Source organism: Gavia stellata, chromosome 7 (genome assembly GCF_030936135.1).
Source record: "Gavia stellata isolate bGavSte3 chromosome 7, bGavSte3.hap2, whole genome shotgun sequence".
Lineage (NCBI taxonomy): Eukaryota > Metazoa > Chordata > Aves > Gaviiformes > Gaviidae > Gavia > Gavia stellata.
The window spans coordinates 8,095,607-8,107,688 of record NC_082600.1 but is presented as its reverse complement, the minus strand read 5'-3'; the positions used below and the strand labels follow the sequence as shown (position 1 = coordinate 8,107,688).

Sequence of the window (12,082 nt, the reverse complement as noted above, 5' to 3'; positions counted from 1 at the left end):
CAACTGGAAAGGAGCCCAGGCAGTTTGGAAGAGCTAGAGCTACACTGCAGAAAATGCTTTGGTCCTAATAACAGCTTAGCTCAGGGATTCCCAAACTCACCTTGCTGGGACACGGCTGTGGCCACTGCCTCCATCACAGCCACTCCTCCCTCCACCACTCACATCAGCAACAAGCCCCCACCCACCATGCACACACTGAAGGAGGCTCTGAGCTGGACAGGCAGCGTACGTGCAGTCCCCCACTGAGGTATACGTACCACAAGTGACAGCAATGCCATCATTTGTCTTAGCTACACAAGAAAATACCAACTGTATATGAATCTGATTCAGTGTCCACCCATGTCAGTAAGATCCTTTCCAGTGACCTCAGAAGGATCTTTCATGCAGTTCTGAGCAGTATACAAAGGCTGGTGGAGACAGGAGGCTACCCCTGCTTCCAAGTAAAATTCATTGAGTTTGCAGATAATTCAGCGTAAACACAGTCCTGTCAAAATTCAGGTAGCGAGACAGCAGAGCCTGAGATCCCACAGCAACCGGGGGACACTGCAGGTCTGTAGACACTTGCGCATATGCATTTGGAAACATTCAATGGCACAGAGATGTTTCTAGGGAAGACACAAAGAAATGCTTCCCTGTTACTACCATTTTGTTAGGGAGCTTAGAACAAGCCAGGATTTTGTTTGTCAAATGCCCAGCAGATGTTAGAGGTGGAATATAGCAGAGTGCTCTGTTCACTCTTGAGCAGAGAGGTTTCTCCTGGGTCTAGGGTGGACATTTATAACAGGCCAGGGACCAAATACACAGGAGAGTGCCTCTGTCCTGAATGTACCAGCCAGTGTCAGGAGGAAGGCTGTCCACTGCCCAGGCTATACTTACAGGAGTCTGGAAGCAACAGTAGAGCTTGGTGAGGAATGGGTGGTTCCTTGCTAAGGAAAGGATGCGTTTCTCGGTCATGGTGCATTCAACATCGTCATCTTGGAGGATGACATCCTTCTTCAACACCTTCACTGCATAGAGCTGCCCGCTCTCTTTCATCTTGGCAAGCATTACCTAAACCAAAGGGTATGGTGAATTGCAAGGGCCGAGTCCTCAGTTTCTACGAGCAACACAGAGCCTTCTCACACCTTCTCACACTAGAAAGGTCAGTTATCTCATGACCAGGCTTGTGGATGCAAGTGAGTCAGCCTGTTAGTATGTGCATCAGTGTACAATCGATGACACATGTGCTACTGTCTGCAGCAGGCTTCTCTGGGTAGAAACGCCCACACACGTTGCTCCAATGTCTGGCGTGGGGCTGGCTGGTCAAAGCTCATCCACTGTGCCAGGGCAAACCCCCTGAGCAGTGCCATCCATCCCACTTCCCTCCTCAGTTATCAAATTCAAATGCACCATTTCACATTGGCTTTTGGGCAAAGCAGAGAAACAAAACCCCATCTCACTGCATTTGAAACCAGTGCTTTGTTTCCTTTAAAGGAAAAGTCTTTACATGCTCCAAGAAATGCTGCCCAAACGAGTGCTAATGCACACACTTGCAATTTCTGGTATGGGCCCTGGCATGCAGATGTTCCTTTGGTTGCTAACTTTTTTCTTTTTTGTGATATCCAATTCTTCACTTTGCTGTCAGCTTGCTTTCTCTTCCCTTTTCTCCTTGCTCTCTGTAACCAACCTTGTCACACAAAGCGTACTTCACCAGACAAACTGTGTGTCACATTATGAAATAACTTCATCTACCTTGGAGCTTCTTAAATAAGGGATGTGGTTTTCCCCAAAAGAGCCATAAATAACTCTCACCTTTCCAAAACTGCCCTTTCCCAATACACGAAGGAAGGTTAAGTCTTTGATCCCAAGTTTGCTCGCTGAACTTTCACTAACGTTGTTGCCATCTTTCAGGCTGCCTTTTCCCTGATGTCTCAAAGTAGATCTTGAAACCAGTTTCTGTGGAGGAAAGTAAGTAAGTATCAGTCTGCATAGAAATTGTACTTTTGCTTCAGAAGTGTACACAAGCAGCCAACCTACCAACCTGGGCATTTAGGACCTGTTCAGATGCACTGTATGGCCACTGGAACAGAAAGCACGTTGGTACCACCACCCCACACAGCTGTTACGTGTGACTGGCCAACCTCAGCACTGCGCAGAGCTGTGCTGAGATGTCAACGCTGGTTCCTGACCTGGGCATTTTAAGTTGTAAACACACCACCCAGCAGATCCAAGAGGCAAGCCTGCCTCTCCTCATCCTCACTCCCCAGAAAAATAAGACAATGAGTGTGGAAATCCAAGTCTCCTATCTAACTAGGAGGAACTCCTCCTCCTAGAGTGAGGAGGACTGCATAATTTATGCTGGTGAGATCTAGAACCTGAGCATATTTCACCTGAATCTCTTAGGTTTCTACCTGATTTTAAGACTCTTACTCAAAGCCCAGTTCAGTAGGACTCAAACTTCAAAATATTTTTCTTTCCACCAGCTGGGCTGCTTGCTGGCTTCCTCCTCTGCTGTAAATGTGATGGAAGGCCGTTCATTCCCACACCAGCAGTAAGGTGTCTGCATTTTCAGGAATTGTACCAGTATTAGCACACATTTCTAGAGCTTCTGTTTTTGCAGTATACGAAGATCAAGCCAACCTCCAGTGCCCTCTGTACACAACTCTCCAGGTATGAGTACACGTATAAACCACAAGTACTTTTATTCAGTTTATTAGCCCAGACAAAGTCAGACGGACTTCTTGAGCTCCACCTTGTGACTACTTTGATGTAAAGCAAACTTCTTTTCTGCAAAGACTTGTCTCACTGCCACAGAAATGGCAACCCCAGCCATGGGGAAAGAACCAAGAGCATTCAGGACAGCGAAACTCCCAACAGGTTTAAGCTTACAGCACAGGGGGAACACTTACCTAGAGTCTTTAGCTCACCAATTACGAGAAGAGATTGTTAAACACCAAGCACAGATATTTATTTTCCTGGTTTCACCTCCTTTTGATGTGCAGATTATGCAAACAACAGATTGATGTGCAGATTATGCTAACAAGTGCTGATTTTTAAGGAACTGAGAAGGGAGTGTGGGACTTGTGTTTCTCTGTGGCTCCCAGGGTAACTGTCCCCCTGAACTGCTACAGCATGAAGAATGAAGATAAGAAAGTCTCATTTGCTACAAACCAACTGAAATCAAAAGGGGCAGCACAGCCTAATGAACAGGCTAGGCTGATACAGCATCATGTGGTCAACCAATGTAGCTGACTATATGTATGACAAGATTTACCAGGTCTGGCAAGTATGTTTGGGGTTTTAATATTTTCTTTTTGGTCAAATAAAAATAAATAGACCAACATTTTATTATGGGTTATTGTGGTTTCAAGCAAACTCACTTTTCAAAACTGCTAGCAAAGGAAACGTGATGAAAACTTGTTATCAAATGACAGCTCTGATTTCCGTTACGCTTTACGGGCATTTTCACTCAAGCTCTTACAGCGTGTTTTAAACTCTCTGAATAGATGTAGATATACAACAGCTGGATTTCTAGGATGCCCCAAGTACTGGTAAGTAAAAATTGTACATATATGTCCCAACCCTGGCAACAAGCTCACTAGGACCCTGGCTTGGACAGCAAAGACCAGAGATGATAATGTGTTGACAGGGACCACAGATTTTAACTGGGGAAACTGTAGTGAAGAGTGAAACAGTTTCTCCAAAATTACTCAGAAAAACAGTGACAAAGCAGGGAAGAGAACCTAGGCCTCCTGCTGAGCTCTTCTTACGCTCTATTCCAAGCCACATATGCAGACAGTGCACTTGTGTTTGTGGAAAAGGTAAAAAAAAAAAGTATGGCATGAATTATATTGACCATTAATTACTTTGGGGTCTCATTCTCCTCTCATTCATGCCCAACAGATAAAAGAGTCAATGGAGTCACACTACTGTGAAATGTAAGCAGACAACAAAGCAACACCTATAGACTAAAACCTCTGTCAGGGTAAACCTGGACGCAAGACATCCATTTTCCAGGTGAAGTCTTTGTCACAAGCCACAGACGGTAACAACCTACTCATGCAGTCCACCACCCAACGCCATCTGCCATAACTGAAGTCTCTGGCTTCTCCCGCACCCATATAAAGACTCAGTTGTAAATGTTTTAAATAGAAGAGGAAAAAAAAAAAAAGAAAAAAACTCACCGAATTTGGGGAAATGCTTCCTGGTTGCAGACCCATGCATGCCAAGGTTTTAGCAAGCTCTGCTGAGTTCACCCCGCAGTTCGGTGCAACATTTGCTTGGCATCGAATATGGACGTTCATTTTACAGACTGACAGGGGTGATGGTAGGGATGGAAAGTAAAAGCAAAGGAACAATTAAAATTACTTGGAGGGATTTATTGCTCAGAAATAATTTAGCAATTCTGCTTCAGGAAATATGCCCATCTGGATCTACCCTCTGTCTTTAAACTGAAAGAATTTTTGACACTGATCTCAGCAGAAACAAAATTAGGACTCTCAAAAAAGAATAAACTTCTGAAAATCAGGAATATACCCCACTCTCCAAGTAGGATGCCACATTGCCTGAAGCTATTCATAAGCACACGTTTGTCAGGTATATAAATACTATTGCAGCTATGCCTGCAGGTAAAATTAGGATTTATAATGTCACCGAATTTGCAACAAACTTCCCCTGCATTTGCAGGTATCTAGTACTAAAGATAAATTGTTCAGCAGGAAACTAAAATCTTTCTTGCTCTCACTCGTGGACACACATACACCCTCTTGTGGGAGATGAAGGCAAGTGGAAACTGTTACTCATACGATTTTACAGTCTGGATCACTGAAACAAAAACATAACACCAGGACATGCTTTGTCATCAATTAACAGTGTGACAGACAGGGTAGTCAACCTAAAGCAATGACCTCGGATGCCTTTTCATTGCCCTATCTCATTAGCTGAGGAAAAGCCTTCAGGTAAAGGGAAAAATGAATGCAGGAAGCAGCAATACCCAAGAACGTTTTCAATAATGCCAGTTAAACAAAACTGTGCTGAGAGTGCAAAGTAGAGTCCCTCTGGAAGCCTGAGATTAAAAAGCAGATCAGTGTTTTTGTTAACTCTTGCAAAGATGAATATTCATTGCTCAGCTTTCTCTTGAAGGTTGCACAAATCAAGCCCACACAGTGCATCGAGAGTCTAAAAATGTATGTATTTTGTGAAAAGGCTACAGTAAGAAGCTGCTCACTTTTACACTGTAGGCCCTGTCGCATGATTCCCCAGAGCAAGGAACCGCAGTGGTCACAGAAAGTCGGGACTTTGTAGTTGTGGACGCTGAACTTATGAGGAATGTTGATTCCAAACCTCTGTTCAGCCACCTGAGGCACCAAAAGAAAAGCACAGATTTAAAATTCAAATACATATATATAAGCTGATGTTCATTTACATACAGGCATTTAAGTGCAAAACTATGAAAATAATTCCATCTCAGAAAATGTCCCAATCCATCACCTCACTGAGGTTTACCGCAAGTGAACATGGAGTGACCAAACTCATCTGCTGCCAGCCTGCTCTGGTTGCCTTGCCCATCAGGCTGGACTACCTAACAAAGCAGACTTTAAAAAGGGCTGCCTAGCCAATTTTAAATTCTTAAAACCAAGTTAGAATTAGACATGTGGATTACCTCATCACATACCTATCACACTGAAGTGCCACATATAAATTATGTTAGCTCCAGCATTTTGTAACTAACCAGTTTTCAAATTATTAAATTATTGCATACTATGTGCAAACACATAACTCTAGGTCAAACTGTTGATTTTACTAAATTTAATATAGAATATTTTTCCCAGCTCCTCCTAAAATTCTCATTCCTCTTCTCACCCTCCTTGTTATTAACAGTCTTTGATTTCAGGCCCACATTTCGCTTCATCGTTTGCTCTCATCCCCTTTTTAACCTTGTTCTTTTCCAACTGGGAATCATGCAGATCTCAAAGACACCTTAGAAAATGTTAGATCGTCTGAAGAAACCCATCCCCATTGAACCTCTTCATTACTTTCCATTTTGTGTCTCAACTTGCAGATCCTGGAAGACTGAGGGGCAACCCACAACTTCACAAAGAAAAGTCACGGGTGCGACTGAGTTTAAAGTGAGTGCTGCCTCCTCACCTTTGACTTCTTTTAAAGTAGCTTAGAGGTGTTATAAACCCTTTATGATCCTAAAAGAGGAGTGAAGAGACTCACCATTTAACTTGTGCTTTAGCCTTAAGCATTTTAACTTATTTTCATCTGATTTGGCAAGGGGTCATTTAAGACGTCTAGCTCAGCAGTTCAGAGGCAAGAAATAACGAGCAAAGGCAATTGCTTATCTGCACTGGAAAGAAGGCTTCTGCATGGTGCACAATACAGAGGTACCTCCCGATTAAAAATATTTCAATTGCATTTTCCTCAGTTATTAAACAATTTCCAGTTACAGAAATGAGACATGCAATGTACAGGGCACTTTTAGGTAGGGACGTTACTCCTGTCAAATACAGCCAAAACTACCAAGAAAGAAAACCTTCAGAAACACAAGTTATGCAAGGGTTCTTTATTACAACAGAAATAATTTCATAAAGTAAAGGTGTGGAGCAATGATTAAACGAGCACTTTAAATTATCAGAAAAGTAAAAAGAGGCATAACAAAAGACCAGTGCTTAGATTTTAAAGCCAGAGAAATCCACATTAAGAACTGGGCACCAAATTATCATGACAACACAGTTAATCATGAAAGAAAATTACCAAGGAAAACAGTGGATTTGCTATTTCTTGATATCTTCCAATGAAGACACCATGCCTACCTAAACTATGTGCCAGTTCAGCCAGTTACTGGAATCAACAGAAGAACAACCACATGATATTGCATGGCCTTTATGCATGTCCCTATCACTCTTCCTCACTTTAAAATGTAAGAATAAAGGTAAGACAGAGTAATTTCTATTATAGGACAACCCCCAACAACCCAGAAAACCTCAGGACTGCCAAATTATGATGACCCAAAATAACGACCATGACTTTACCTTGAGATCGGTCTTGTTAGTATTGTTTTGGCACGTGCAAGCTGTAACAATGAGATGATGGCAGCGCTTGTGTACAACACAGGTGCATACTAGGAAATAAGAGAGGCATGCTGAAAAGAGCTGTTGGAAGGCTTAGAACACATCAACCCATCAGCTGGGTTCTGTAAGGCTCAGCTATATCATCAGGACGCAGTAAAGATGTGAAAAATAATCAGTGGCTTGGAATTTCCAAAAATCTCATAACAGAGCTGGAGATGTATCTCCAACCCATTGCAACAGAAATTCCACACCAGATCAACCTAGAAGACAGCTGCCTATATAAAATATGGGTGATGCCCACAGAAATAACAGTGTAACTTCACAAATGAACTAAAAAAAAAATGCTGTTGAAAGCATCCAGTGGAGAGTATTATTCACAACATACACAAACAATATTAGAGAACACAGGTCTGAGATATCAAAAGCCATCCCTGCATCTCAGTGGCATAGTGTCTCTTACACTGGATACCCGAGTGAGTCCTGGCCAGGTTAGTTCATCATTAACGCTCAGTGCAATGCGTGGATCTGGGGAGCTGGATAACTGCAGCAGAATGGTGCTGTGCCTGGGCTGATTAGCTAGTCCCCATCAAGAGGGCTAATCAGCCCTAAAGCAGAGTTGGGTTCTTTCCAGGTCTGAAGCTGGCTTGGCTGGAATGAACTTGGATTCCTCTACTCCATAACCCAGCGTGTGCTGTAGACACCACCGAGGGCCATAGCTACTGTCTATGTAAGGAGATTTTTTGTAACGGAAACTGTACATTGCAGGGGTGTTGCAGGGTTCCACACTATTCTGTTTGTTGCTGACTCAAGCTTGCACTCATAACGGTCTATCAATAACATTCACTTTCACCCAGAAATTTTATGCACAATATCTATTTTGTTTACATGTAGCTTCCTTTCGTATCAGGACACCAGTGCCCTATTCCATCGCACAAGAAACAGGCTGTGTTAGAAGGCTATACTGAGTGACCATACACCTCTGAGGCAAGTAATAAAATAAAAAAATAATAATAAAAAATATCTTACCATAGAAAAAGGGAAAGGAAGAACAATAATTAAGTGCAAACAAGCACCACATACATCTATACAGCCATTCAGGCAAAACATGCATTCAGACAAAAGCGCATGCTAGCCCACAAGGCTGCCCTTTGAAGTCACATCCCTAGTTTCACTTTGTTGAACTACATAGGTGGACAAAGGCAGAGGACGGCCATTCCAGCAGGATATTTTGTGTCCCAGCATCAGCTGAACACTGTCCTGAAGAGATCCTGGATCTCTCAAGCCTAGCTGGGTGTTGCATGTACTCAGCATCTCAGTAGATCTGCACAGGAGGAAAACTGTGGGTGAAACACAGCAACCAGACCCCTAGGTGTTTGCATGAACGTAAGTGGTTGCTCCTGCGTGCATGCAAGCCTGACGGCTGCTCAAATGCACAGTTTTGGCTGGCTGGGGGGGAAGAGGAGTGGTGACTTCAGAGAAGCTTGTAACCGCAGGGTGTCCCAGCAGCACAGGAGAGTGCTCCTGAGACAGCACATTCTACACAGACACACACACACTGTCCAGGAGCAGAGCACCTTACCTTGGCACTGGTACCCCTGCTTCCCAAACACGCCCCTGTTCAAAACAAAATGCGAACAAAATTTAACATCAGAAAGCCAGTCTTTCTGCAGTTCTCTTACAGGAGAGAGCCAAAATGCAAGAGGATCCCAAATGGCAAGGCCCCCGGGGCAAAACTGCCCAGCAATGATGGTGCAATTCAGCACAGGGCTGTGAGAGCATAACAAAGTACTGCCAGGGCTGTAGCTTATAGGACAAGCTGTCAATATGCATGTTATTCCCCGTATTCCCCCTCACTCTAGTTTCTGAAATGCCTCATTTTATTACAACACACACCACATTTATTAGACTGATCCCAGCAGCCCACACCCTGTTATTACCTCTCCCACTCCATGCTCTTTTGAGACATATCTAAGTTTTTCTCTCCCTGCTCTGCCTACTCCCCCACATGTATCACCCCACACCTCACATATCTGATGGCTTTTCTATTCTCAGGCATTTTCTCTAGTCTTTCAAGCAACTGTTTTTCCTCTGTGTAATCTTAAAGCTCCACTCAAGTGAATATTTGGGGTCCTTCTTCAGATTTCTTGGGTTACTTTTTTGCCCCCCGAAATAATATCTACGCTCACAAGTGAGGAACACTGCCCCATCCCCACACCCTCCCAGTTTGCTTCCAGCATCCAAGATACACATCATCTCTGACCTCTCTGCAGCAGACTCCAGTTTGCAGCGTAAATGTACCCTGCTAAACCTGTTGGCCAAGGGGAGTCACATCAGTGGCCCTTGGTAAAGTGTTGGGTGACTGATTCAGGACCAGGGGTGGCATGTCAGTCCCCAAAACACAAAGGGACAGGAAGCTCCACACCATCGCGTTCAAGCCGTTCTTACCAGATGAACTCCCTGCAGTGCGAGCAGTACGTAGGCTGTCGCAGGTAGGTAGCCATGAATTTGTGCCCGTTCACCTGATGCACTCGCCTTCGCATTGCCCGCTGGCGTTTCCGAGTGAGGTTCTTAAAAATTCGATCCCTCTGGAGGGTCCCTGCGCACAGGAAAAAAGAAAAACAAGTAATTACACAGTCATGCACAGTTGTTACTCCTGTTTTTGCTATGGCACAAAATGCTTTCAAAGACCACAATTACATCCCTTGTTTAGAAGTCAGGGGACCACACTCTAGAACGAGGAAAGCATCTGGAACAGGCAACAGAGGAAGTTAATTGCAAAGGGCCCTTTAGCTCAAAATGACATTCTTCATCTAGAAATAACTGCCTCTTCCCATCTTCCTCTCACTCCTCTCCCATGTTGAGACATGTCACTAACCCATTAATTCACAAGCTGTAAATGGACCAGAAGCTCAAGACTAATAAGTTATTATAACTCACAGCTTTTTGGGCAATAACTCCTGAAAACATGACTGCGTGCAACCAAGTGACCAGCCCCACAGAGCAGCGCCCCACTTGCCAAGCTGAAGTGATGCCTTGCTCAGTGAATGGCGTTTATCCACTTTCTCATGCTACACTTCAGTATCACTATTTGTAGCGATTTTGCTTCCTGTATTGGATAAAAAGGCACAGCCTAATTTTTCAAGGACTGATGTGCCACACTCAGCTGTCTTTAAAGGGCTCATTTTCCAAAGGGTAGATAATATTTTAAAGTTCTGGGAAGCAGGGACCCAGGAACTGCTGGTATTCAAATCTGAGTTTTCCCAAAATTAATTTTTTTTTTAACTGGGTCTAGTTCAGCCATATAACAGATTCCTAGCAAAGCTCAATTTACACAAAACCAGTCACTCTTAAAAGGCAGAACACAGCTCTAGATCAAGAAAGCCGTTCCCATACATCAGCAGCCATCTGACTTGCAAATCCCAGCCAGCTGGTCGCCGGGATCCTTGCACAGACCAGGTCAGACTCAGCTGAGCTTCCCAGATCAAAGCCTCATCTGGGACACACTTGCCTCAGAAGAAATGAAATGAAATTTGCAGTTTTCACGTTAGTTGCTTTCTGAAGGATAGGATCAGGCCCTGTTAACAAGTGCATTTTGGAGACACACAATGGAGCCTGCTAGAAGTGATTGTGCACCAACGTACATACTCAGGACTTGTTTTGAGCGCAGACTGCATGCAAGACAAACGCCAGCTATTGCCCAACCGTCTGCATGGATGTAATGACACAGGAAGGGACAGGCAGTCTGGAAACTTCCCACCCATCTGATCATCCCAGAGCAGTGGATCGGCAGCAGTAGACAAACACAGCTGTTACCCTACCACTTCATTTACCCATAAAAAGGGGGCAGAGCATTTCCCTGCTTTCAACTAGCTTTGTTGATTAACCGCTGAGGGAAAAAAAAAAAAAAGGAAAAAGCTGTAAACCTGATCAAGGCTTGAATTGTAAGAGTCCCACATCACAGGCGTATTTCCCGGTCCTCTTTGTAGGAATGGAGATAAGGGAAGCCATCCTGTCAGTACTGAACCCAGCCACTTCAAAGGGCCACGAGCCACACGACGTATTCCTCTCAGTACTCTTACCACACAGTTTAGAAGCAAAGCTGGCCATAAAGCTCAGGAGTTTTTTTTCTGCTGTGTTCTCCCAGCCATTTGTGCATGAGTCCCCTCCACAGGCACTAATGGAAACCTCCTACCTGATGGCATAACTGCAATGTGGAGCACGGCTTGACTTTAAGAGAGCTTGCATTCATTATTAAAATGGAAGTGCATGCTATAAATTAGGATTTTCACATTAAAACAAACAAACAAAAAAAGTATGTGGTAGGGCTGATCCAAGCACTTAACAGAATCCTCCTTTCTTCACTGCAGAGCTTCAAGCAGCTGGGCAGAGAGAGTGGCACAGAAAAGCCTGCCTTTCTAGGGAAGTGCTTAAACACGTGTTTAATTCTCACTGAAGTCAACAGGACTCAGGGGACCACAGGAATTGCCAGACCAAATCAGAACATTGGTCCATCTAGTTCAGCATCCTGCCTCTGTCAGTGGGCAACCAGAAAACACATGAGAGCAAGATGGAGGAACCCTGCAGCTGGGAGATAATTTGCTTCTTTCCCACACACGAGATGTCATTTTGATCTCCAGAAGTGAGAGCTGATGTGTGGAGGTTTAATATCCCTTCCAAACATTCAATCATCATTGCACAATTTCAATAGCCTCGTTATCCACCATAGGAAACATGGCTGAGAAGAACTTCAAGAGGTCAATCAGTTCATCCCTCTTCCCCAAAAGAAAGATCAGGAGCCAGTTGCTTCACTGTGCTCAAGCCTCCTGCAACTTCATGTGAGGATTAATTAAGAAAAAATAAAATCCTTATAGTATTACAGAATTTGCCCACCTCTAAATTCAAGAGGAGATCTCCTTAATCTAGGTTTAAGCATATGCTTAAGTGTTTTCCTGGATCAGGGCCAAACACCTCAACTGGTAAAGTATCCTGTCTTGGCATTCAGCACATACAGGAGAACTTCCAAGGCA

General features: G+C 43.8%; 1 protein-coding gene across 1 annotated transcript in view; it reads right to left on the bottom strand.

The window, feature by feature from the left end:
• PRKCH (protein kinase C eta) overlaps window positions 1-12,082 on the bottom strand; it is a 119,324-nt gene that overhangs the window by 59,895 nt on the left and 47,347 nt on the right. Inside the window, exons 3-9 of the mRNA XM_059819334.1 lie at window positions 9,501-9,651; window positions 8,635-8,669; window positions 7,017-7,105; window positions 5,207-5,336; window positions 4,164-4,291; window positions 1,792-1,935; window positions 877-1,050 (exon numbers count right to left, since the gene is read on the bottom strand). Coding sequence (XP_059675317.1) covers window positions 877-1,050; window positions 1,792-1,935; window positions 4,164-4,291; window positions 5,207-5,336; window positions 7,017-7,105; window positions 8,635-8,669; window positions 9,501-9,651 — 851 coding nt within the window. The remainder of the gene's footprint in view (window positions 1-876; window positions 1,051-1,791; window positions 1,936-4,163; window positions 4,292-5,206; window positions 5,337-7,016; window positions 7,106-8,634; window positions 8,670-9,500; window positions 9,652-12,082) is intronic.